The sequence below is a fragment of the Gossypium raimondii genome, chromosome 11 (genome assembly GCF_025698545.1).
Source record: "Gossypium raimondii isolate GPD5lz chromosome 11, ASM2569854v1, whole genome shotgun sequence".
Lineage (NCBI taxonomy): Eukaryota > Viridiplantae > Streptophyta > Magnoliopsida > Malvales > Malvaceae > Gossypium > Gossypium raimondii.
The window spans coordinates 56,282,044-56,308,526 of record NC_068575.1 but is presented as its reverse complement, the minus strand read 5'-3'; the positions used below and the strand labels follow the sequence as shown (position 1 = coordinate 56,308,526).

The following is a 26,483-nucleotide window of genomic DNA, read 5'->3' as shown; positions in this document are numbered from 1 at the left end:
TAACAATTCGATTATTATTCAAAAGGTGGCGCATTCTTTCCAACAATTGAAAGGAAAAGTGGGTTCCATGATTGTTAAATTGGATATAGAGAAGGCATGTGATAGGCTAGAATGAGACTTTATCAATAAGGTGTTGATATCTTTTAATTTCCCTGTGAAATAGATTGAGTTGATTTTAAGTTGTGTTTCCACTTCTTTGATGATGGTCTTAGTTAATAAAGGTAAACTTGAAAGGTTTTAACCTTCTACAAGGATCAGACGAGGAGACTCTATCTCCATATATTTTTATCCTTTATATGGAAAACCCTAATCTCTGTACTAAGGAACTTTGAAAGCTAAGAAATGGAAATAGTTAATACTTCAAGATGGGGTCCAAAAGTTACACATCTATTCTTTGCAGATGATGTAGTTTTATCTTTCAAAACTGAGCAAAGTACCATAAGTGCCATAAAAGAGGTACTTGAGGACTTCTCCCAAGAATCAAGCCAAAATGTGAGTCTCTCAAAGTCTAAAGTATTATTTAAAAAAAAAGATGTGAGACCATGGAAGAGAATCATTGACGATTTGGGCTTTAAAAAAATAAATGATTTAGGAAAGCACTTAGGTTTCCCAATTCACAATGGTAGAATTAGGCAAAGTGATTACAACTTTATTGTTGGATGTGTTAGGAACAAGCTCGATACTTGGAAAAGTAATTGCCAATCGAGAGCAGATATATCCCAATCTACTCTTGTCGCTATTTTGAGTTATTACATGTAATGTCGCGCCTTACTAACTAGTGTTTGTAACGATCTTGATAAAGTTAGTAGGGAAATTTTGTAGGGTGACTTTGAATTAAGAAAAAATCCATCTCATTCGGTGGGAAAAAAATGACACAACCAAATGAAGTTTGAGGACTTGGACTGCTTAATACTAGATAAAAGAACCAATCTCAATTGATTAAACTGGGTTGGCGGATGATAAAAGAACCTAATAATCTTTGGGCTTGTATGTCACTCTCCAAGTATCTTGATGGAAGAGACCCTTATAAACCTCCAAGTAATTCGTCATTAACATGGAAGACTCTTAGAAAAATTAGTCCATTTCTTGAGAAAGACCTTAGATGGAAAGTTGGTAATGACAATAATGTTAATGCTTGAATTAACAATTGGACATGTGAGGGACCCTTTCGAGAACTCTTTGTTGGTCCCTTGAGTAAAGAGGAAGAAAAGTTGACTTATAGGGAACTCAAACAAATATGGGAAGAGAGTAGGTTCATTCCTATCTCTATGGATCTATATTGGAAAAATCATCAGTACACATATCACTTGTTATGCGGATAACAAGGATTCCATATGTTGGAGTTTTTCCAGTAATGAAGAGTTTAATTTGAATAATGCTTACTTGCTTGTGAAAGGTCTTAACCCTACAAGCATTAAGAACGATTGCGATTAGAAGTGGGTTTGGAAACTCAAGGTCCTAATTAAGCTAAACTTCTTCTTTTGGGAGTGCATGCATGGTATTGTACCCATTAAATGTTTCTTAAGCATAAGAGGTATGCGTATTATTCAAGAGTGCCCTTTGTGTGGTCAACAACTTGAAATCATTGATCATTTTTTTAGGTCGTGTCATATAAATAGTGAAATGTGACATATTTTATTCCTTAAGAATTGCTTGAAATCTTAAGCAGATCTCTTTGGATGTAATGGTTGAGGGAGAATGCAAACATGAATAAATTTCATACTAACCACCGTATCCCAATAAGTACCATCTTTTGTTTTTTCATCTGGGAAGTGTGGTTACTTAGAAATTCTATCATTTTCAAAGGTAGAAATTATAGCAATGAGATGTCTAGGATGGTTCTTAGTTGAGCTGGTGAGTTTTTTGTGTTGCAAGGAAAACTTAAACGAATACCTTTACCTAGCTTCACACTTATTTTTTTGGAAACTAGCTGAAAACGATTGCTATAAATTAAATATGGATAGGCCTTTAGTTGGAAATCCCAGTAAGGGTGGTGTAGGAACTATTATCCGTGATAGTCATGGAAAATGGGTGGCCAGTTCCTATCAATTTATTCCTAATGCGGCTAGTGTGGATGTTGAACTATGGGCATTTAGGGATGGTTTGAATCTGGCTTTACAATTAAATTTGAATAAGTTTGTTGTGGAGATTGATGCTCAAATTGTTATCAATTGCATGACTAGTTTTGACATGAATATTTGTTCTCTTAGAGCTCTTATTGTTGATTGTAGGTTACTCTTTTCTAATTTGGACCAAGTTCGACTTCAACATATTTACAAGGGGGAATCACGTTGCTGACGTGTTAACTAGATAAGGGGGTAGTGTTTTGAATAGTCGATTTAGTAAAAATTGTAAAACAATGATCTTTTGTGTTTTTGCTTGAATAGTAGTCGATTTAGTCAAACACAATGATTTAATCAAATAAATCCATCAATTTTTTTAAAATTAATGGATTTATTTGTTTATCTATTATTTGATTGGAAATGTTTGTATGGGAGTGAAGATGGTATTGGAGCGGGGTCGGGATGGATGTTGTTAAATTCACTACCGTTTCATTGTTGGTACGCTTTACTTTATCACTTGCCCACTCTATTATGAATATATAATTTTAAAAACCAATATCACCTTTATGAATGTTAGATGCATCTATTCCCACCCTGCCCCACCCAATCTACACCACTCCAATTTAATTTTTGTTACTTATCATTAATATATATATTTGGTGAGATTTTCATTAATATTTTCAATCTTATTAAATGCAAGTAAATATTTAAATATAACTATTCAAAAAAATATTTAAACATAAAACTTAAAGATTTTTATAATATTTATTATATTTTTACCCTTTCAATAATTATAATAGAAGAAGGCAAAATCTTGCATGTAATTACCATTACGGCTAAAAAAAACAAAAACCACCCAACTCGCTTTGATAACATATGTAAAAAGAATAACACCATGTTTGGTTGGGTGTAATGGCTAATCCATTACACCCCAATTCGGTGGCCCCACCCAATACGCCGTTTGGTTCACCGTTTACCAAATCAGAGGTTTTGCTATTCCTTGCCTATTCCCTCAGCAGCTGTAATAGGTATTCCTGACTTTTAGTTTGTAATAGCTATTCACCGTTTTGTTCTTTAATTTTGAGACCAAAATAGCCTGCCTTCTTCTCCCCAAAAATTTCCCGTCGATTTCATATCCTCAAATCACCAAATCGATTCACCTTCACGTTTCACATCTTCTTCCACCAAATCGATTCGCCTTCATCTTCTTCCAATAAAGGTATACCGACGACCAAAGGGCTTCACCATTCTTCCGCTTCTTGCAATGATCGAGAAAGCTTGATGGCGGAAGGAGCTAATCTTTTTCGCCTCATCAAGCTTCATCCTCTCCGACGTTTCCCTTCCATTGATTGCAGAGGTAAACTTAAAACTGATTTTTGCCCTCAGCTCCATCTTCTCATACGTTTTTGCTCTTTATTTTATCAGGACCCAAAAATTTCATCACTTTCACAGATTTGAACTTCCAAGACACACCGCGCCTCTACTACAAGTGAGAATACCTTGTCTCATTTCCTTTAATTTCTACGCTTCAGATGTTTATCTATGTTTCCCGATTAGTGTTTTTAATTTATTTAGTTTAAAATTTCGATTTAGTTCATTCCATTATTTGAAATTGAGTTAGAATTGTCTTCTAAAGGCTGGGACTGATCTAATTTGCTTTCCGTCACCTGATCAAAAGAGCAAAATTCTCTGAGGGACAAGGTTTTAGTAACATAAAAGTAGAAATAATGTTAAAATTCCTGGCATGCATAGTCATATATCATTTAAGTTTCATCTTAGGCCCTAAAGAATGTTAGGTCCTCTCCTCTGACATGCTAAATTATTTCCATTTGGTCAACTAGCATAGATGATATATGCTAAATTATTTCCATTTAAGTTTGAATGAATTGCTTCTATTTTGCTTGTTTGTATTCATGTTACTTTGGTTATCCTTTGTTTTGCTTATCCTTTGTTATATTGTATCATAATTCATACATTATGTCGTTTACGTCGATTCGATATATGCCTTACATGTTCATTGCAAGACGTAATCATTCCCGCTTACTATTCGGTTTTGTTTGAAACATATTTGTACCATGGGGTTGCAACGAATATTCTATTTTCGTGTTTAAACCGTTTGCAACAATGCTTTCATTAGAGCAAGTTTTCATGTCTGCTGATAGAGAACAATTTGTAATGCTTTCACTTGATGACTTGTTTATACCGTTGTTCGTACAAATCGTATATCGGTTTTATCTTATCATCTAGTATAGGTTTCACTTCTTCTATTGCATTTTCGGTTGCATGACCTTAGTCTAGGCCTATAGGGTTCTCACTTTTGTGGCATATTAGGCATGTTTTTTCAATAGGTCGTTAATTTTCGAACCGGATGAAGTTGGAAGCTATGAAGCTTTCTACATGTTCACTATGACACCGCACTATGGTCGATTAGAACCCAATTCGCTTCTTTGCTTGCTTTATATGCGACTTGAAATCGCAATCAAGTTTTTGTCGTAAAGTTGCACCATGTTCATTCTTGTAGAATCAAACCTCATTCAATAGGCTTAGATGATTATCCTTTGTTGCAATGTTGTGTCTTAAGGTTTATGTATGCTATCTGGTTTGCTTATCCCATGCAAAAACATGGTCTTATTACATTTCGCGACATGGGATTCACATTCATTGCTTGTTCATGGATTATACTACCGCATTTTTCAACCCGATTCTTATCATTTTCGTTCTTGCATCAATAATCAAATCATCATTAACATGCTCGAACCCTTTCAATGCCACACTATGGGGTTGAAATTAATCCATAGATATTTTCTGCCTTAGCTTGATGAATACAATGTTTGCTTAGGTCAATATATTCCTAATGACGCAATAAATATTGCGTAACTAAGCTCTGCATGATTATTTAATTGGTTATTATTAATAACACCGACTCTCTCTTTTCTTGTAAATGTTTAATGGCGGTTGGTTAAAACATCAAATTGGCATTAAAATGCGGTAGAAATTTGCTTAAAAAATCAAAGTTATGGTGGTCGACCAAACTAGTGTTCCACAAGAAGGTAATTCCTCTTCACTTGTCTTTTATATCTTGCTTGGTGTTTAGTTATATAACCAAAATATCTAGAATTCTTATCTTTGAATCTTCCGATACTAGTTAGTAAAGGATGTTTAGTTATTGCTATTTCTCGATACAGAGAGAGGATCTAATATCTTATCTTGCATCTTCGGTACTAGTTAGTAAGGAGTGTTAACTCATTTTGTCATTCGATCATTGCTATTTCTCAAGACTCCTAGCATGTTATTTAATATTAATGGCATTGTATGGTTTGAATAGGCCAAGACCACCAAGAAGATTGTCTTGAGGTTGCAATGCCGGGTTGCAAGCATGTATCCCAAAGATCCAATCAAGGTTTGTGCATTGAGAAAACCCTTTGTTGACCAATGTGTTTGCTTGATGAGCTAATGTGTTGGTGTTTGTGTCTTGTGTTGTTGCAGAGGTGCAAGCATTTTGAAATTGGTGGCGACAAGAAGGGGAAGGGAACATCTCTTTTCTAAATGGTGTTTATTCATTTCATGTCATGTCATGTTGTTGGGAACTTTTTAAGACGGTATGGAATTCTAGTTTTTCTAATGTATTGTTTTCTGAGGGATATGGTGTTCTTTAAGCACTTAATAGGTAATGGCATCGTTTGATCTATTGTCGCCATTTGTTTTAAATACTGTATTTTAATTTAATTGTTTTTGGTAACTTCAGTAATCTCTGCTATACTTTTCATGAACGAGGAATTCAATTCAGCACTCTTGATCCAATTTTAGCTCTGGAAATTGAAAGATAAATAAGATCTCAATGCAAAGCAATCTGATTAATTAAGTAAAACAGTTGGATATTTTATTTCTTTTTGCAGAGTTAGATCTTTTGGAATTTTTTCTCATTAAAGTTTTTTTTTTGGTTTAATTAAGTAAAATCGATGTTCAAACTTTTTGATGTTGTAAAACTATATAACATATGGATTATGATGTAGAATTTCATTTTCATCTAACATTTTCTTAATATAAGTTAATTATGTTTATGCGAATATAATTCTCAAGTTATATTTTGATTTTAGTAAATTCATATAAGAACATTTTATTATTAAGAATTTTATGAAATTATATATCATTATTAAATTATATTTAATATTAATTATTTTAAATTGTATAAATTCATATAAGAAAAATTATTATCAATAATTTTATGAAATTATATATTATTATTAAATTATATGTAATAATAATAATTTTAAATTATACAAATTCATATAAGATAATTTATTAGTTATAATTATTTTAAATTTTATTAAATCATATATTTTAATTAAAATATATTTAATATTAATCATTTCAAATTATCTTTTATAGTATCATATATTATGATTTGAGTAAATTCATATAAGAATATTAATTATTAAGAATTTTATTAATTTATATATTTTAATTATAATATATTTAATATATTTAATAATAATTATGTTTAAATATGATTAAATTATTTATTATTGATAATAATAATCTTATTAAAATTTAAATAACAATAACAATAATCATTTACCAAAATAAATTTATGCTAAGGGTATTCTAGTCATTTTAGTTTTTCCATTATGCTATTACACCTCTATTCCATTCAACCAAACACAAGATTACTATTACGCCTATTCCATTACATTCAACCAAACAGTTGATTTGCTATTACACCTCTATTCCATTACACCTCTATTCCATTACACCTCTAATCCAATACACCTCTAATCCAATACAGCGAACCAAACGTGCCCTAAAGGTTTCTGTTAAGACTTTAAGATTAACATTGATAACATATTTTAATGAGTGCCTCTAATATCTTTAGATAGTACCAGAGGCGGGCTTAGGAGAACTTGGTCCCTAAAATTTTGGAAAATAATGATTTTTTCTTTGAATTTTTAAAAAAATTTTAATTAGGCCCCTCAAATTTTTGAAAATTCTCTTTATACCTTTTAATTTTTTTAACCTTTTAATTAAACTCATTTAAAATATTTAAAAATTCTCGTTAATTTCAAAAAAAATTTAAAAATTTTAATTAGATCAAAATATTTTATTAAATTCTTAAAATTTTTAAAAATTATACTAAACCCTCCACAAAACTTAAGCGGAATATCCACCTGGCAGTAGAAGCAGAAGGAAACAAAAGATAATATTTAAGGACCGATTAATCGGATGCCAACAAGAACCAGATCTAGCGGTCCAAATTGCAACATCCATTCAGATTGAGGACCATCCGCCCAACAAATGGCAGATTGACTCCTGCTGTGGGACCCACAACCGATAAACTTTGGAAGGGGAAGCGAGTTCAAGCTCAGCCAGACCAAAGAGGTGGAGCTTAATACTAGTTAGCAGCTGTTTTATCCAATTATCAAATGTCTAAATTGTCCAATCACTTGTCAATAATAGCTACTATACTAAGTAAGCCTTAATCAAGGGCAAATTATGGGGCCACAGCCACACAACCCGCCGCTCAAATCCATCGTGTTTCAAACTCGGCTATGGTTTCCATCAGCTTCTTGTCGAATGGTGTAGAACAGTTTTCAAACACAGGTTCATGTTTCTTCGAGACGTTGGATTGCTGGGGGTCTGTGGTACGAGGGGGACACGCGTTCCTGACTCATCACCCCCGTTGCTATCGGGCTTTGTAAAAATGTGTTTATTTCCGATGCGTGGCGATAAACAAGTCATTTTCTACCAAAATCTCGCTTTAGTATGATTCTTTAAGGATACGAAACCTTCCAAAGGATCAACCACAACATAACACGCACCTATTTTCTTCTTGATGAATAAAATGCTCTGCTAAATATGACACACAAAAATTGCTGCCGACATGGCATGACAATATGAACTGATTTGAGAATTTAATTTTGACATTCCAACAACTTGATGATGTTGAGTCGTTTAGTGGCCTTCCATTATCTAGTTTTTTCGGCCTTAAAGAACAGACATACAAGATAGGTCCTAAACCGCTTCAATAATGTTCAAACAGTATTACAAGACCCTGCGTAAGAACTTCACAGACTAGTTTACGAGCACTTGCAATTTTGCACAAAAAGACACCGATAGTAAATATATGTTGGCACTTAGCACCAATCTCCTAGCATCTAGAGAAAAACGAATAAATATCTACTATCATTGAATGCAAGGGGAAAGAGTGAATGTTATGACAAAATGAAAGACCAAGATGCAATCTTGGTTGATGGCATTAGGTATTCCAGATCTCATATCATAAACAGGGAGATATCTTCATATACAGTTCCCAATTTTTTCCCTTTTCCAAGAGAAGTGAGAAGGCATATAATTACTTCACCTATGCAGTGAACATACAACACAGAAGCAGACCTACTGATCACTACTCTCATCGGAGATATAACACCTCTCCACGTCCCAGCTTGGGTCATCAAAAAATATTCAGTCAGTGATGGAAAGTCCATTCTCTGGAAGGATTATAGTTTTTTCCTCTCCACACCACAATCTGCTCCTTTTCAACTGAGACAAAGATACAAGGAACCTGGTCTTGTAACAGATTGAATTTGCCTAATTAATTAAATATTGAAAAGCATTACAAGTGTGGAAGAACAGAAAGGCCACCAAAGGCAACTTAGCTTGCTCTTCCTTTCCCCTAGCAAATCACTTTATGGAAGGTTTGCTAGAAACTGTGGAATAGTATTAGTAGGTTTACCTTATATATATAAGCCCAAAAATCAGAATATATATATCATGATGCTACACTGCTAGAATTACACTAAACATTTGGGGAAGATAATAATAAAATCGAAAACTGTAAAGAATACCTAAATTTATTTGCCTTTTAGTTCTATTTCTCTGACATTTCTCCAGAAACTTCCTCTCAGCCTCAAGAAGAGGCATCCCCTGAATCGGCTCCCTCAAGAGCCTCCTCTTCTCCTCTAATTTCGGGTCCTCCGAGCCCTCCACGGATTTCACCTTCGGGTCCACAGACCTAGTCCGAACGGTGAGTACTTTGGTACTCTCAGCCCAATAGGCCTCACCGTCTAGATGCTCTCTGTGTAACTGGACTGAAAATCGAAAGCAAGTCAGAATGTATCGGCTTTATCTGATCAAGCGACGAAGGGGGTCGGTCTTCGGGTTTTGCTTTTTTGTTCGGTTTAGGGATCAGTTTTCTCGGTGTTTGGAGAAAGGGATGGTGGTGGTGGCAGAAAGGAGTAAATGATCTCGGAGTTTTGAGGCGGAGGGGGAGGGGGAAAGGTGGCGCGTATGGAGGGAGACGGTGATTTAGAGTATCGGCTTTTGGCGGGACAAGCGCGTAAATGAACTTATGAACATGAGGGCGGTTGAGGTTTAACGTTGTAATTTCAAAAATTACGGTTGGGGCCCAATCAAAGATCAAGTAAACGTATCATTATTTACTCAGGCCTAACCCGATTTCAAGTCTCAGGCCTCAGCTCTTGTACAAACCTAAAATTAGTTCTAAATCAGTACAAGCCGATTTCTATAAAATAAAGGATAGACCATCAGCGTGTTTTTATTTTACTCATTAAATTATAAATTATTTTCAAATTTGTCACTAAAATTTTTAATTATTTCTGTTTCTGTCACCTTTTGTTAAATTGTTAACGGAATGATGATATAGTTTTTTAATTAGTATAATAACACATTAGTCCTCAACACCTACACATTCTATCATATTGGTCCTAATTCTAACCAACTCAATAAATTTAACCCTACATATTCACAAATTCTATCAATTTGATCTTCAAACACATATTCATCATAAATAGAGATTATAAATATTAAAAATATATATCATATTTACAAATTCAATAGATTTGTTATTATTGCTGACATGGCATGTTGATGTGGCAATGTCATGTCAACAACGTTTGACTGAGTTGGTTTCGTTAATGGTCACAATAGGCGCACCATTAAATACTAACGGTCAACGTCAGTCAAAAGATTTATTTGACCAGTTTTGTTAATTCATGACTCTATTGAGTGCACAAAGTTCGAACGAGATTAATTAATTTTTTTGAAAAAATTTGAGGGCTTATAATAACATTAAGCCTAAAAAGTTTAATAATGTCTTTAAATTATTATTTATATTTAAATTAGGTCCTAAAATTAAAACATTCTAATTCAATCTTCAATGTGTCAATATTATATCAATCAAGACTTACATCAACCTAAACGGTAATTTAGGCATTAAATAGTAATTTGAATTTGACTTATAATATGTCTAAAACACGTAGATCAAATTGTAGATGTGTATGTACCTATTGTATGCATAACTTGAATCTCAAGCATAATATATATACAATGCCAATAAAATGTAGGAAGATTATTTCTTTGTTTTTAATGTATATGAATCAAGTTTGTCATGCAATAAGTATATACGTGCTTACAATTTAATTACTTAGTTTAATTATGCTTCACGTCATATTTGACTTGCCATTTAAAGACTCGATTAATATCTCTTTGGTACTTTGAGAATTTAAATAGAATGTTTTGCAATTCAAAACCGATTTAGAATTTACGTTATAGTTTGAGGATATCTTATGCAATTAATCTTAAAGTAAAATTAAAATCAATAGATTTATCAGATATAAATTAGAGATTAGTTTAAAAATTAAAATATTATTAATTATGTATAGTGAAATTATAAAGACTTACTCTTTATTTTTTCCAAAGTGATATTGAGTTAAACATCTTATATGGGAAGGTTAGAGTTACTTTCAATTGAATTAATTTTATTTGATTTTGAAAGCTTTAATTGCTTGAATTAGAAATAAAGGCGTGAGGGCACCTTTGTTTACAAGTAACTTCTCCATTTAATCTTTCATAATTTGTCGAAAGCTCCATAAATTCAAATTAAGCCTTTTTGCCAATCATCTACACTATACTATACCTTAACCAAGTTACATATTGAAAATGCACTTAATTAAGCCGATTAAATTTAAACTCAATTCTCTTGTATCGTTAAAGGAAAAAACTTTACAAATCATAGTCTATAATCTCGTTTACTCATTAAAAAAACAATGTTTAAAGTTAAATCTCAATATCTATAATATCTTTTAGTTGAAATATACAGGCTTGTTACAACAAAAGAAGTGCAGTACACGTTTGTTGTTTCTTATCTCATCCATTTTAGCCATTGTTGGTATTGTTGTCAGTCCAGCTAAAACCTGTCAATGGCTTTAAATGTGCTATTCTCTTATAAATCTATAGCTAAAGCTTCATCAACCTAACAAGGAAAGAAAAAAAAAAAAGAACCCTGTAAGAATGAGAAAAGTTAGATTTATTTGCTCTACTCTTACCTATCAGCTTCTTCTATTGTTTTTAATAATTCTGAAAACTGTTTCATCTAAAGAAGAAGAAACAAAGGTGCATTCTCCTTTGTAATTGATATATATTGTCTTTATAACCCATTATCTGTCTGTAAATGTAACCCTACAAGTGTTCAACGTGACAGAATTTTTACATTGTTTACTTGGGAGATGGTCCTTTGAGCCAAGCCTCTGCAGCTCGAAAACACTTGAGCCTTCTCAGCTCTGTCAAGGCAAGGTTAGCTAAGCTTTCTTACCCATACATACATTGATATATATATATGTACGTACGCATATCAGTTTGTTCTTTGGGTTTTGAACAGTGAACATGATGCTAAAGAGTCCATGATTTATAGCTATACAAAGAGCTTCAATGCCTTTGCTGCAAAGCTATCTAAAGATGAAGCCGAAATGTTAATGGGTACATGAAATTTTTTTTTTTCCTTTTTGGGTCCATTTAATTTCCATATTTTTTTTGACATTAATAAGATTTGGTATTCGAGGTGTTTAGAAGTGGATGAAGTGGTTTGTGTGTTGCCAAATCGATATCACAAGCTACACACAACAAAATCATGGGACTTCATTGGGTTTCCACAAACAGCTAAAAGAAATTTGAAGCTCGAGAAAAACATTGTTGTGGGTATGCTAGATACAGGTTTGAGGAAAACTTTGTTTTTTTTTTTGCTTTACACAAATTATGTTTTAAAAATAAAAAACAATATCTGGGAATTAATATGATGTAATTCCACTTACAGGAATCACACCACAGTCAGATAGCTTTAAGGATGATGGATTTGGTCCACCACCCCATAATTGGAAAGGAACATGCCACCATTTTCAAAATTTCTCAGGATGCAACAAGTAAAAACCATGTTTTATTTTTTAATATATTAATTCTTAGATTTATCAACTTAATCCCATGTTTTATGTCGTATTGTAAAAAATTTAAAATTATTTGAAGCAATGTAACTATAAGATTGTTATTTTTGTAGTAACAGAGTGAGGTAAGGTTAAGTTTTATCAAATTATAATTTAAGTACCAAATTAAAAAAAATTAAGTACGAATTGAATGGAAATATTAAATATGCTTTATTGGTGCTTAATGTTGAATATTTTTTCCCTTGGACCACCTTGATTGAGTTCTATCTATAGCAAGCTAGTAGGAGCTAAATACTTCAAGCTTGATGGTAACCCCGACCCAGCTGACATTCTATCACCTATAGACGTGGATGGGCATGGCACCCACACATCATCAACCTTAGCAGGAAACCTAGTCCACAACGCGAGCCTTTTTGGGCTAGCCAAAGGCACTGCTCGTGGTGCAGTGCCTTCGGCTAGGATAGCTATATACAAAGTATGCTGGGTCAGCTCAGGATGTGCCGACATGGACATCCTCGCTGCAATGGACGATGCTATCACCGATGGTGTGGATGTTATATCCATATCCATAGGTGGGGCGACTGAGGATTTTGTCACTGATTCTATATCGGTCGGTGCATTCCATGCCTTGAAGAAGGGAATTATCACGGTGGCTTCTGCTGGGAACGATGGCCCGAGCTTGGGTTCTTTGTCTAACAATTCTCCATGGCTTCTTACTGTGGCAGCCACTGGGATTGATCGACAATTTAGGAGTGCAGTCAAGTTGGGAAATGGACAAAGTTTCTCGGTAGGTTTGATATGAAGAAAATTTACTTTTGTTGAATACTTGGAATCAAATCTAATTGGTTTGCTAACAGGGGATTGGGATTAACTTATTTGGTGCAAACGAAAAATTTTACCCCATTGTCAGTGGGGCTGATGTTTCCATGAATGCAGGAAGCAAGGAATTAGCAAGGTAGTACTTTGTTCATCATCATCTTCTAAAAAGTGGGAAAATTGACTGTTTGATTGTAATTACAGGTTCTGTTATGGTAACACATTGGATCCTGCAAAGGTAAAAGGACGGCTTGTTTACTGTATGCTAGGCCAGTTTGATGCTGATTCTGTTGTTAAAGGAATTGGAGGAATCGGCACAGTGGTCGAAAGCGAGCAATACCTTGATACTGCTCGTATTTTTATGGCACCGGCCACCGTGGTCAATATGACTGTAGGGGAAACTATAGATAAATATATACATTCCGCAAGGTATGAATATAGAATATTAAATGATTCCCTGTTGATGATGATAAATGCTAAAATGCTCAAATGATGATTAGCAGATCAGCTTCAGCAGTGATATACGGGTCACATGAAGTCAAAGTTTCAGCTCCTTTTGCTGCTTCATTTTCATCTAGGGGCCCAAATCCAGGCTCACAACATCTTCTCAAGGTATAAATAAGCTTTGAATTCTGTCTTTAATTCAAGGGCTTCGATATCTAAACAAATATACAGCCTGATATTGCAGCCCCTGGTGTGGACATCTTGGCAGCTTACACTCTTATGAATTCCCTCACCGGGTTAAAAGGTGACACCCAGCATTCAAAGTTCACTCTCATGTCTGGCACTTCCATGGCCTGCCCGCATGTTGCTGGTGTAGCCGCCTATGTAAAGTCATTTCACCCTACTTGGACACCAGCTGCAATCAGATCTGCAATCATGACCACAGGTAAGGATAAAAACATCGACCCATCAATCATTCTAACTCGATTCACCATTTCAATCGTATCAAATCTTACACTTCTTTGTAATAAACTAATAATAAGCAAAACCGATGAGCCGGAGGGTGAACAAGGATGCCGAATTCGCCTATGGTGCCGGCCAATTGAATCCTACCAAAGCCATAAACCCTGGCCTTATCTATGACATGGACGAGATGTCTTATATTCAATTCCTATGTCACGAAGGCTACAGCGGATCATCTATAGCTCATTTAGTGGGCACAAAGTCCATAAATTGCTCCTCGTTGCTTCCTGGATTTGGCTACGATGCCCTTAACTACCCATCAATGCAACTTAACATGAAAAATGGCAAACAGCAAAGTGTAGGTGTTTTCATGAGAAGAGTGACCAATGTAGGTCCAGCATTGGTGTATAATGCTACCATTAAAGCTCCCAAAGGAGTGGAAATCACAGTTAAGCCCAAAAGCCTAATCTTCAGTCGTAGCTTGCAGAAACGAAGTTTTAAGGTGGTGGTGAAGGCAAAACCAGTGGCAAGCACTGCATTTACGGTGCTATCAGCTTCGCTTGTATGGAAAAGCACTCGCCACACTGTGAGAAGTCCTATTGTAATCTATACTCTCCAAGACTAAAATATTACTAGTCATATATAAAAGGGGCCATGCAAGTGCAACCCGTTCTATATCTATACTTTACCATACTATAATATTAGTTTCAGTGGCAAATTCAGCGGGTGGCAGGTCTGACCCCTAAAATGAAAATTTTTTATTTAGGTCTATTAAAAATTTAAATTTGTAATAATAAGATTATATTTTGTCTCTAAAATAATAAAATTTAAATTTAAATTTTTTAAAAATTATAAAAATATAGACTATTAAAATTACATTTTTACTAGCAAAAAAAAAATATAACATTTAATTTCAACCCATCAAAAATTTTCTAGTTATATGTCCATGATTACTTTCTCATTTCTTTATTAATATATTTGTATTATTATATTTAATACTACGAGGGTTTCGGTTACAGTTGAAGAAACTGCTTGTCTTCGGTATTTTCGCAGCGGGAAACATATGATCAAAACATTCCAATAGCAAAGCCTCTTTCTCTGCCTCTTTTCCCTCACAACCCCAGTTATTTCATTTCCTTTTTTCTTTTTTTTTCTGAGAGAGATTTTCGTTTGGTTTGTGCTCTTTGCTGCTTTGGATACTAGGGTGTTTTTTTTTTCTCTTTTCAGTTCAATCATAGTATTTCAATCGAATTCTTCGTTGGAAGTTTGAAACTGAGAAACATAACTGAGTTTGGGTTCCCTTTTTTTTTTTTTTTTTTTCTTTTGGTTATATGTATGAAGAACAAAGTTGCCTTGGTTTTTACTTAATTTGATACAGTCTAATTTGATATAAGAATATTTGGTAAGAAATGGATAATAACCCTCACCAACATCCTTACCCTTGTCACCATGGATACCCTCCAAATCAAGATCCTTATGCGGCTTTTCCATATCAATATCCTTATAACACTCCCCAATACCCTCATGCACCGCATATGTATCCGCCCTCAGCCCATGCCCCTGTTGCAGCTCCCATTGATTATAGACATGCTCATTCTCATTCTGGACAAATTCCTTATCAATATTCCCACCCAATACCTCCAAATCCTTCCCAACTCCAACATCATGGTAATTTTCAGTATGGTTCAACTCCTTATCCTTACCAGCAAACCCTATCTGGTCATTACCCACGTCCTGAAATTAATCCGCAATCATCCTCTACTTATCAACAGCCTGCACAATATCCTCCTCAATCATCATCCTCTTATCAACAACCTGCACAATATCCTCCTCCTGAAAGTAATTCTGATCACCTCTCTAGCCACGTTAGCTTCTCTGGTCATAACAGGCAGGACAGTACAAGTTCCTTAGGAGCAAATATGCGAAGCGCCTCACCTGCTTATCCGCCTTTGGATCATCAATTGAATAATATGCATTTGTCTGGTAGCCATTCGTCAGCTCCTGCATCACCCCCGGCACCTTCGGTGCCTATATTGGCCGCTGGTACTTCAACACCCGATTATGCGAGCAACTCTAGTAATTGGGAGGGGCCTAGTTTAGGCCGAGCTGATTTGGCTAATCGCTCTAGTTTTTCCCATAAGGAGTCATTTAAGGGATCACAACAAGTGCAGGGTATGCAGATTGTACCGTTCCAGAAAGGTTCATTGAGAGTTCTGCTTCTACATGGAAATTTAGATATTTGGGTTCTTGAAGCAAAAAATCTTCCCAACATGGATATGTTCCATAAGACATTAGGTGATATGTTTGGAAATTTTTCTTCAAATATCTCAAAAAAGATTGGAGGGCGCTCGGAAGGGAAGAATACAAGTGATCCTTATGTCACAATTGCAGTTGCCGGTGCCATTATAGGAAGGACTTTTGTGATCAACAATGATGAAAACCCTGTCTGGAGGCAACATTTCTATGTTCCTGTTGCACATCATGCTGCTGAAGTGCAATTTGTTGTTAAAGACAGTGATATTTTAGGGTCAGAGATTATAGGAGTTGTAACAATTCCAGTTGAGCAAATATACGCAGGGGAAAAGATTGAGGGAACCTACCCGGTTCTGAATGGTAATGGAAAGCCCTGTAAGCCTGGAGCCGTTTTGAAATTATCAATTCAGTACACACCAATGGAGAAATTGAGCTTCTATCATCATGGTGTTGGAGCAGGTCCTGAATATGTAGGGGTTCCTGGTACATATTTTCCTCTTCGGAAGGGGGGTAAAGTGACTCTTTATCAAGATGCCAATGTCCCCGATGGGTGTCTTCCAAACATAAAACTCGACCAGGGTATGCACTTTGTGCAAGGAAAGTGTTGGAGTGACATATTTGATGCTATTCGTCAAGCTAGGCGCTTGGTTTACATTACAGGGTGGTCAGTTTGGCATAAAGTTAGGCTGGTGCGCGATGCTGCTCCTGCTTCAGATTGCACTTTGGGTGACATTCTTAGGTCGAAGTCCCAGGAGGGAGTTAGAGTGCTACTTCTGTTATGGGATGATCCTACTTCAAGAAGCATCTTGGGATACAAAACTGTGAGTAACTTACCATTATGTTATTTCTCATACATAATAGCTTCACTGGTACCAGTAACGTAGGCAAAGCTGGGACTTTATTTCCTATCATCTGAATGTAAAGTCTATTTATAGTTAACTAGTTCCATATAATGAAGTGTTTAAACCTAATGACAATATAAGCAGATGGTGATCATTGTGCGTACTAGATTAATGGAGAACATGAAATATTCAAAATGAATGATGACAATGAGAGTATGTAAACTTTTATCACTTCATTCTTGTATTGTTGTTACACTTTTTTTTTTGAAGATAGGAGTTTATCACTTTTTTCAACTTTGAAAAGATTTGCTTATTATGGTTGTTAATTAACTTCTTTAAATTGACAATACAGGATGGAATAATGACAACCCATGACGAGGAAACACGCAGTTATTTCAAACATTCTTCGGTGCACGTGTTACTTTGTCCTCGCATTGCTGGAAAAAAACATAGTTGGGTCAAACAAAAGGTTTGATCTAAACAACCATTTGTTTTAACTATTCTATCCCATAAATGCATTCCTAACTCTGCAATTTTCTCCACTTCAATTTGGCAACCATAGACATTACTGCTAGATTGTTGTATTATTGGGAAATCATTATCAGCCTTATTAAGATTCTTGAGTCACAGTTTGCACTATTATCGTATGCGTGGTGGTTGCACTTGCAATTTACTACCAACTTTGTATGGACAGGAGGTTTGGGAATCAGAAAGTGTATTCAGCTTGGAGATTTCATACTTCTGAAGAAAAAAACTCTGGCTTCTTGACTGCCAAAAGTAGTATTTTCAACTTTTTACATCTATAAGTTGTTCTTCCAAACTTTGACAGAGTACAGCTGAATGAGGGAAATCCTATAGGTCTTTCAAATCCCTTTTTATGGATATATATTAGAATAATTCATAGACCAAATTCTAATTCCATTTTTGTATCTATACCATAATGGTGATTAACCTTTCAAAAAATAATTAGAGCCCTTTTGCTTCATGTTACTGTTATCTCATTTGAATAGGGACTGTGTTTTGTTGTCTAAATTTGATGGTGAATGCCATTCCAAGTCATTTTTTTGTTTCCCTTTTTTGTGGATTCTCAATTTCTCTTAGGCTTGTGAAATAGCAAATACTTTAGTTCTAAATCTGCTGAATGTCTTGTTATCAGTTTTTTTATTAGTGGCTGGTACATTTTATGAAGTTCAAGGGGATTGGAACCTTAGCCCTTATCCCTTCTGAGGGTAAACAAACACTAAGCCATCCCTAGATCATTGAGCTTGTTATATGGTATCTTGTTCCTTATGTTTGACTAAAGCACTATATTTTTCTAATACAATTAATTATCAGGAAGTTGGAACGATTTATACACACCATCAGAAAACTGTAATTGTGGATGCTGATGCTGGGAACAGTAATAGAAAAATTATTGCTTTTCTTGGCGGCCTTGACTTATGTGATGGACGGTATGATAATCCGGATCATGCTTTATTTAGGACACTACAAACATATCATAAGGATGACTATCATAATCCAACATATACGGTAACTATCTATCATTCTTGGTCTTTTGTTTTATGACATTTGGGCAGCAGCAAATTCAATGGTACTCTATCACAGTATATAAGATTTCCTGCACATTATTTAATTGCAAATTACTTGAGCAGGGTTCTACGGCTGGTTGCCCAAGAGAACCTTGGCACGATATGCACAGTAAAATTGATGGCCCAGCTGCATATGATGTTCTGGTCAACTTCGAGGAACGTTGGTTGAAGGCAGCCAAGCCTCATGGACTTAAAAAATTAAAAAAGCCCTTTGATGATGCTTTGCTGCGGATAGAAAGAATTCCAGACATTATGGGAGTTTCTGATTTTACTGAGAATGAGAACGATCCAGAAAGTTGGCATGTTCAGGTAATTTTGCTACTTGAATTTGGCTTTTGTCATAAATGAGTTGGTCTAGTGGGGGAGGTTCAAATAAGTCACAGGTTGTTTTTGGTGAATGTGATTTTCAAAAGCTTCTTTGACTTATGCTTTTTAGTTTTCTACAAATGGTTTGTTTTTATTTATTGTTTGGGGGCTTCACGTGCAGATTTTTCGCTCAATTGATTCAAACTCTGTAAAAGGCTTCCCAAAGGATCCAAAAGATGCAACAAGCAAGGTAGAGAGAAGGTTGCCGTTTGATTTGCTTTTTCTTTTATTTTGGCTTAATCATATATTCTATGTATTTCCAGTGTAGAAGCTAACTGATTATTGTTTCCGTGACAGAATTTGGTGTGCGGTAAGAATGTCCTTATTGATATGAGCATACATACAGCATATGTGAAGGCCATTCGTGCTGCCCAGCATTTCATTTATATAGAGAATCAATATTTCCTTGGATCCTCCTACAATTGGAGCTCGTATAAAGACTTAGGTAAGACACTTAAATTAGATTTTGATGACCGTCATGTTTTGTGACTAGCGTAAGAAAGTTGATAATGGACCTTGCTTTGCAATAGCAATTTTGGGATGCTTGGATGTACGAGTTATGCATTCGAATAAGGTTAATATACGGAGTTTGTTGGGGATCAGTAAATATTGGTTCAAACATTGCACCAATACTATACATTTATGTTTGAATTCAGAAAGTGGTAAAAATCTTAGACTTTGATATATATATGTATAGAAGAAATAAAAGTAAAAAGATGAAGAACCAAACTTTTTGGTTAAACATATCAGTCAGATTATCAATGTATCAAGTCCATGAGTTAAAAACTAATAAGAATATTTCATTAGTCCTATTTGTTCCTGGCTTTATCTGATATTTCTTGTATTGGATGCTTCATGGAAATTTTCATGGGAATAATAAGGCATTTGTGCATAGTTTGGTTCGGGACGCAATAACCTTGCATTCTTTTCATAGGTGCTGACAACTTAATTCCAATGGAAATTGCTCTTAAGATAGCCAGTAAAATTAAAGCAAATGAGAGGTTTGCTGCATATATTGTTATTCCAATGTGGCCAGAGGGTGTTCCGACAGGCTCTGCCACTCAAAGGATTTTATATTGGCAGGTAGAGTTTTAATAAAAATCTTTTGTTAAAATGTTTAAAGCTTTGACTGTATTATTGTCATCATTTTTAGGCTTCATCAAGATGTCTGCTTTGGAACAAGTCCTACACAAGCTTTTGCTTGACACTGTTGGTTCAATTTGGGCGTTAAGACTTTGTTATACTGCTTTGGCATGAACTAAAGAATTATGATTAAAACTAGATTTTAAAAGGCCATTGATCTTATTGCTGCTGTTGCAGAACAAAACCAGGTCAATGATGTACGAGACTGTTTACAGGGCTTTGGTAGAGGCAGGGCTTGATAGTACTTTCGTGCCAGAGGACTTTCTGAATTTCTACTGTCTTGGCAATCGTGAGCTTGATGGATATCAACCTCTTGCTGACGGAAGTCCTAGGGCTGCCAATGCTCCTGAGGTAATCTATACCAAGTCCCAAAAACCTTTTCTTTTTGGTAATTCAACGTCTTGGGCGATATCGTGGTATTCTAAGATCCTCAAACCTGACCCAAAAGCTTTGCCCAAGCTTCCAAGGCTGGTAAGAGCCATGATCGTATAGAATCAAGCCCATTTCACTTGAATATCTCAAGCATAACCCTAAAGTTCCTACACTACTAATATATTTTCCTGGTTTTTTGCATTCCAGGCTCTTAGTCAGAAGAGTCGAAGATTTATGATCTATGTACATTCAAAAGGTATGATAGTTGATGATGAGTTTATAATAGTGGGATCTGCAAACATCAATCAACGCTCCATGGAGGGTACCAGAGACACGGAGATTGCAATGGGAGCTTACCAACCTCAACATACTTGGGCAGCAAAGCATTCTAGTCCCCATGGACAGGTAACCTTCTCCAATTACATCTGTATTAATGATACAATTCCCTTGTTAACCAAATGAACCATGTGATCCTGGCAATACAAACATGGTTGTTTCTTGTATTCTCACCATTAAAGTATGCTTAACTTTGTGTTGTTTATTATAGATCTATGGGTATAGGATGTCATTATGGGCAGAACATGTTGGAGTTGTCGAGGACTGCTTCACTCGACCGGAGAGTCTCGAATGCGTAAGACGGATTAATCAAATGGCTATACTGAATTGGAGACAATTTGCAGCGGAGGAAGTGACAGAGATGAGAGGGCACTTAATGAAGTATCCGGTTGAAGTGGATCCCAAAGGTAAGGTCAAGCCCCTTCCCGGAGCTGAAACTTTCCCTGATACTGGAGGAAACGTTGTCGGCTCATTTCTTGGCATACAAGAAAATCTTACAATTTAACCAAATCTGCTACTATATCCACTATTCAAATACAAATTTGAAACTATATCCCTTTTATTTGTATAGTTCTTAAATTGTCCAAAGCAAATTTTGTAGTTACCTGTATTCATCGTTTGAAATAGAACTTATCATGCTTCTTTTGTTCGTATCCTTTTCCTATTCTAATATGTTCTTTAGTATTTCAGATTAAAATCTCAACAGTGTAAACAATTATTATTATTATTATTATTATTATTATTATTATTATAAAATTCCTCTTTTTCAATTAAACAATTCTCCACAACCTACATCAAAATTGGTTTAATAAAATTATCCCCTGGTTTCTTTTGAGAATATATGAATTTGTGGGGACTAGGGATCGTAGAGAAACTTTACTAAACTTCAATATCAACCGTACACGTGTACTTTCCCCTGCTGAAATCCAGACTGTCTTTCCAATGTGGACTGAACCCCACTTATTGTTGTAGCCCACCAAAGCATAGATGGAATCGAATTGACACATTTTATCTTCTGTACCTGCCCCACATTTTATCCTCATACGATCCACCTCTTTTCTTTTCTATTTTTATTGGATTAATTCAACATATATCCACCGATTTTCAATTTTAAATTATGCCCAACACTTTGATATTAATCTTGTAACACTTCATTCTATTAACAAAGTTATAGATGTTTTCTATTTTTATATTTTATAAATTAATTAAAAATTGTATATGATGAATTGTGTAAACAATTTTTATTTTATATGAAATTTTAATAAGTAAGTTTGTAATATAAAATTGTTATATATTTGTATATATTATTTTAATTTATATTTTTAAAATTTAGTATCATACATATTATTAATTAATTTCAAACATACATGTGTGATAGAATTTCTAATCATATTTAAAATACATAGATTATATAATAAATAATGCCATTAAAATTAAAGATTTATGTGATAAATACATTCTAGTCCTTGTATTTTAAAAATATCCTACATCCAAGCTAATATCATATGTTGTATTAAAAGAAACTTAATAATTTAAAATAATTAGAATATTTTGAAATTTAAAATCTAAATCAAGACATATTAAATCTTATTATTATTTTACACCGTTGATCAATTCACTGATCCTCTTCTTCTTCATTTTCCTTTTCCTGCACATTAAAGAAAATTAATGACAACAACTTAAACTCGTTGGTAAGAAAATTAAGACAAATTAAATACCATCTACCACTCATTTTATAACAAAAACATATATTTCTAAAGTCAAAATCGGAACTAAACTTTTATATGAGTTAAACTAAAACAATTATTTACATTTTACAAGTTAATTTCACAGACAGAAATAAAAATCTAGCAAAAGATAAACATGGAGGAAGAGCATCTGATGCCGCAGCCAGAACCATCATCATCTTCTTCTTCTTCTTCTTCCATTTTTTATCATGATCACGTTCTCTCCTAGACCCTACCAACAAATAGCCCCACGTGTCAAATATTTTTAAAAAAAAAGAAAGAGCTCCTACCATCAACAGCTAAGTTTCGGACACGTGTCAGAACTAGAGAGTGAGTAAGGTTTAGGCCCACACGCTGGATCTGACCACCGAACTAACCATAGGGACCACCACCTTGGGAAAAATGCAAAAATGGTCCCGTTGGGTCCACCCATTTCTTCCCTATTGGGTCCCGTGCCCCACATCACATGACATGACAGTGGCCCGTTTGGCCCATCACAATGCACGGTCCACGGAATGCCCTCTTCCCCTGCTTTTTTGGTTCCAGTGTTGACCCACAACTTACGTGGACCCCACCTCCGCCTAATCTCTGACCCCACATTACACGTGCACACCTTTTACAACACCCGTCACGTGCACACGTGCTTCCGACTCCTTGCACCCCATTAGCCCTTTTACGCCTCCTAACCTTTAGGCTTCCCTCGTTCGTTCATGGCGGATGCACCAATTACGAAGCCACCAATCAGAAGTGTATGAAATTGAAACCCAAACATAGCAAGGAAAAAGAAACACTTTTTTTTTTTTTGTTCCTTCCCTTGTCATGGTTGCTAATCAATGCTTTGAAGATCGAGTCATGAACTGAAGTTCTTGTTTATCATAAATCTCCAAAGAAAAGTCTCTGAGCATCTGAGTCGTTGTCGTAGTAGTTGCACTGGCAGCAGAACTCGAACTCGGTGCCATAACCGACGTCGTCTTAGCCGCCTTGGAAACAGGAACCGTACAACTCGTAACTGCTACATTACTTTGAAGTTGACTTGGCGTTGCTGCTTGCATGGCGGACACGAACGACGATATGGGCCGAGCTGAAATGTTAATTACTGGTGTAGCTGTGGCTGGGAATGTGAATATATGAGGCTGAGTGGATGGCCCGGCCATGGATGCCATAGGTGGTACCATGAAGAAAGCTCCTGGAACGACGGTGTTTGACGGTATGGCCCAAATTGGAACCAACCCCTGCGGCAAAACAGCTGCTTGTTGCTGCTGCTGCTGTTGAGGAGTAACAACAGGAGCCAAACCAGATGAAACTGAGACGGCGTCGTTTATGTCAACGTACTCGCTATTCGCGGGTCGTTTGTGCTTCTTTTTACTAGGGTCGCCGGGTTCAGGGTTAGCGTTCGAGGTTGTTGGGATTTTAAGGGTCCCATTAACCGACATAGCGATGGCGGGGACGGTACCGGTTCCGGTGGCCGCTATTATCGCTGGTTCAGCGTGCTCCAATAGCCAGCGAATAGTTTCCCCATCCGACTTGTGACCTAATTCTCGGGTCAGCTGAAAGATCCGAGCCGCACAAGTAGCAGGAATTCGGATCCTCCGACCACGTCCCTCGACTTTCGTGTGACGGTCCTTCGTGGACGCTCGTTTCGGCGCGGCGGGTGCTGCCGTGACTGGCGGTACGGGTACACCTGACGGCACGTGCACCGCCGTGGGCATCGCGCCTAAAGTTGTGTCTATGTCAGGCTCTTCTTTGGGGTTCTTCGACGGTGCGGCGTCTCCACCGCCGTTGATGCTGAGAACAACTGCTCTGGGATCCGCATCCTCTTCAACCTCAAGTTTATGAATTGCAGCCATTAGTTTAATTTTAAGAAGAAGCACAAAACCACGTAAAACGAAAGAAAACAGAGAGGAGAGAAAAACGAAGCCTTGAATTTTATAAAGAAGATGAAAAGGAAAAACAAAATACTGTGGATTACATCTTACACGGGGAAGTCTTTTTGTACCCATTTTTTAATAATTTCGAACTTTAGATAAAACTCGTTTTATATTATAAAGTGATCAGCATTTAGTCTTACTGTGATAAATCATTAAATATTTTATTTTAAAATAGTAAATATTATTACGAATTTATTTTATTTTTATATAAAACAACTTCAAAATAAATTAACAAATAATATTTATTAAAGTTAAAAATACTAAAATCTCTAAAGTTTACTTTTTTTCATTCATATATAATTTTTTTATAGAAACATTTTTTACGTGGTTGATCTAGTTAAAATTAAGATTGAGGTTGTTGTTTTTTTCTCTTAATATCTTGATGAAAAGAATCTACGGTTATCTACCGATTGTGGACTGTTGGACCCGCTAGATGATGACACGTGGTGGGCCCCGTTCCACAGGATTATTAGAAATCTGATCGTTCAGGGTCAAAGTTGGTGATGCGTCCGAATATCCAATTTGCAAATTCTATCGGTATTTTTTATTCTAGAAATTTATTTGGTATATGTAGTCTTTATGTATTATTTTAAAATGTTCGACTGTATTAATTTAAAAATAAATATAAAGAAAATGGGACTCACATGTGGTAATATTTTCATTAAGGTATTTTACTTTTTTTTAAGGTGCAATAAGTATAATATAATTATAATTATAACTTTGTGTAATTACAATTAAATTATTATTGTATAAACAATTAAGAATCGATAAAATGTGGACTAAAGTCAACAAACTGAGGCTAATTAAACTAAAACTCCCATACAAGCACGGGTGTAGCTTCTAAAACATTAAATTAGTAAAGGTAAAATATACATTGATCCCTTAAAAAATAATAAAATTTTGATTTAATTATTTAAAAATTATAAAGATATAGGCTATTAAAATGATGAAATTATATTTTTACTATTGTAAAAATTACAATTTAATTTCGACCCCTAAAAATTTTTTTTGACTTCACCGCTGCATATATAATGAGAATTAGAGACCTACGCATGAAATCGTACATGATAAATTCAAACCTAATTCTCAAGACTTTTCAATGCCAAACAAACATCTTTCAATATTATTTTCTCTATTCATAATACTTGAACTTAAAACTTTGCTTCGAAAACATTAAATCTCCGATTAGATTATTATCTTAACAAGTATATATTGTTAGTGCACTAAAAAAACTGCACAAGCAAATATAGGTTGGTACCATTTATTTTTAGAGTGTATTAAAATAATTAAAAAATACTTTGGTATCTCTTTAAAGCCGCTTGTAGAGTTCTCTTACTACACAAATAATGGATAGACTAATCACCCATTCCCAATTGCGTATTATTACTAATATTGTTTTTTTTTTTTTCTTACAAAGGTTAACTGTCCAAGAAAATCGAATCATTCCAATTTGCATGGGTGACCATGAGATTAGTGCCCAAGAAAAACAAACCCATGTTAAGTTATCCAATATATTACATTTTTATATTTAGCTCGCTTGGTTTAGATGTATTTTATTATTTAGTTGAAAAAAGTATAATATTATCTAAGAGAAAATATTTGGTATGCTGTCGGTGAAGTTTGTAGATTTCGCAAATAGAATCAAAGATTGACAAATGTTTTAAAAAGTGTAATATTTATCCGAAGAATATTTCATTAAATTATCATTGTTATTGAATATATTTTAACAATTTCTTCAATATTAATTAAAAATGTTGATATGAAAAATTATCAAACTTTTCCAATAGACTTTAAGGTCTTGTATTCTCATTTTGTTATAGAAACTTAAATGTTAAATCTAAGAAGGGTAGGAAAAATTTTAGGAGTCAAAATTAAATTGTCTATATTTTTATAATTTGTAAAGAATTAAATTA

At 34.9% G+C, this 26,483-nt stretch overlaps 3 protein-coding genes and 1 pseudogene across 7 annotated transcripts; 2 read left to right on the top strand and 2 right to left on the bottom strand.

Moving 5' to 3' along the window:
* Positions 1–8,153: 8,153 nt before the first annotated feature.
* Positions 8,154–9,563, bottom strand: LOC105802635 (CRS2-associated factor 1, mitochondrial-like; annotated as a pseudogene).
* A 1,750-nt stretch (positions 9,564–11,313) lies between these two features.
* LOC105802631 (subtilisin-like protease SBT4.14) lies at positions 11,314–14,691 on the top strand. 3 transcript variants are annotated; one of them, XM_052623302.1, is made up of 11 exons: positions 11,314–11,471; positions 11,560–11,651; positions 11,737–11,834; positions 11,925–12,053; positions 12,169–12,274; positions 12,566–13,079; positions 13,150–13,247; positions 13,313–13,537; positions 13,609–13,720; positions 13,784–13,997; positions 14,095–14,691. In XM_052623302.1, exons 1-11 carry the CDS (start codon positions 11,370–11,372, stop codon positions 14,637–14,639), a joined length of 2,235 nt encoding a protein of 744 aa, XP_052479262.1. In that variant the 5' UTR covers positions 11,314–11,369; the 3' UTR covers positions 14,640–14,691. The 3 variants fall into 3 exon arrangements, with proteins under 3 accessions (XP_052479262.1, XP_052479261.1, XP_012489842.1); XM_052623301.1 differs by having other exon boundaries at positions 11,925–12,068; XM_012634388.2 differs by having other exon boundaries at positions 11,315–11,471; positions 11,925–12,068; positions 13,612–13,720.
* A 340-nt stretch (positions 14,692–15,031) lies between these two features.
* Positions 15,032–21,568, top strand: LOC105802630 (phospholipase D gamma 1). 3 transcript variants are annotated; one of them, XM_012634385.2, is made up of 10 exons: positions 15,037–17,088; positions 17,462–17,578; positions 18,445–18,639; positions 18,762–19,007; positions 19,186–19,254; positions 19,362–19,509; positions 19,999–20,147; positions 20,385–20,678; positions 20,787–20,984; positions 21,127–21,568. In XM_012634385.2, exons 1-10 carry the CDS (start codon positions 15,424–15,426, stop codon positions 21,418–21,420), a joined length of 3,375 nt encoding a protein of 1,124 aa, XP_012489839.1. In that variant the 5' UTR covers positions 15,037–15,423; the 3' UTR covers positions 21,421–21,568. The 3 variants fall into 3 exon arrangements, with proteins under 3 accessions (XP_052479260.1, XP_012489839.1, XP_012489841.1); XM_012634387.2 differs by having other exon boundaries at positions 15,038–17,088; positions 20,385–20,558; XM_052623300.1 differs by lacking the exons at positions 20,787–20,984; positions 21,127–21,568 and having other exon boundaries at positions 15,032–17,088; positions 20,218–20,436.
* Positions 21,569–22,666: 1,098 nt separating this feature from the next.
* Positions 22,667–24,624, bottom strand: LOC105802632 (transcription factor TCP9). The gene has a single exon (XM_012634390.2). The coding sequence runs from the start codon at positions 24,487–24,489 to the stop codon at positions 23,473–23,475; it is 1,017 nt and encodes a 338-aa protein (XP_012489844.2). The 5' UTR covers positions 24,490–24,624; the 3' UTR covers positions 22,667–23,472.
* Positions 24,625–26,483: the final 1,859 nt, after the last annotated feature.

Excerpts from the sequence above, each read along its gene's own strand:
- LOC105802631 (XM_052623301.1), top strand. The coding sequence starts at position 11,370 with ATGAGAAAAGTTAGATTTATTTGCTCTACTCTTACCTATCAGCTTCTT. Across the intron at positions 13,080-13,149 it reads GAAATGGACAAAGTTTCTCG|GGGATTGGGATTAACTTATT; the intron begins GTAGGTTTGATA and ends GTTTGCTAACAG. Across the intron at positions 13,248-13,312 it reads GGAAGCAAGGAATTAGCAAG|GTTCTGTTATGGTAACACAT; the intron begins GTAGTACTTTGT and ends TTGTAATTACAG.
- LOC105802630 (XM_012634385.2), top strand. The coding sequence starts at position 15,424 with ATGGATAATAACCCTCACCAACATCCTTACCCTTGTCACCATGGATAC. Across the intron at positions 18,640-18,761 it reads ATCATAATCCAACATATACG|GGTTCTACGGCTGGTTGCCC; the intron begins GTAACTATCTAT and ends TTACTTGAGCAG. Across the intron at positions 19,008-19,185 it reads CAGAAAGTTGGCATGTTCAG|ATTTTTCGCTCAATTGATTC; the intron begins GTAATTTTGCTA and ends CTTCACGTGCAG.
- LOC105802632 (XM_012634390.2), bottom strand. The coding sequence starts at position 24,489 with ATGGCTGCAATTCATAAACTTGAGGTTGAAGAGGATGCGGATCCCAGA.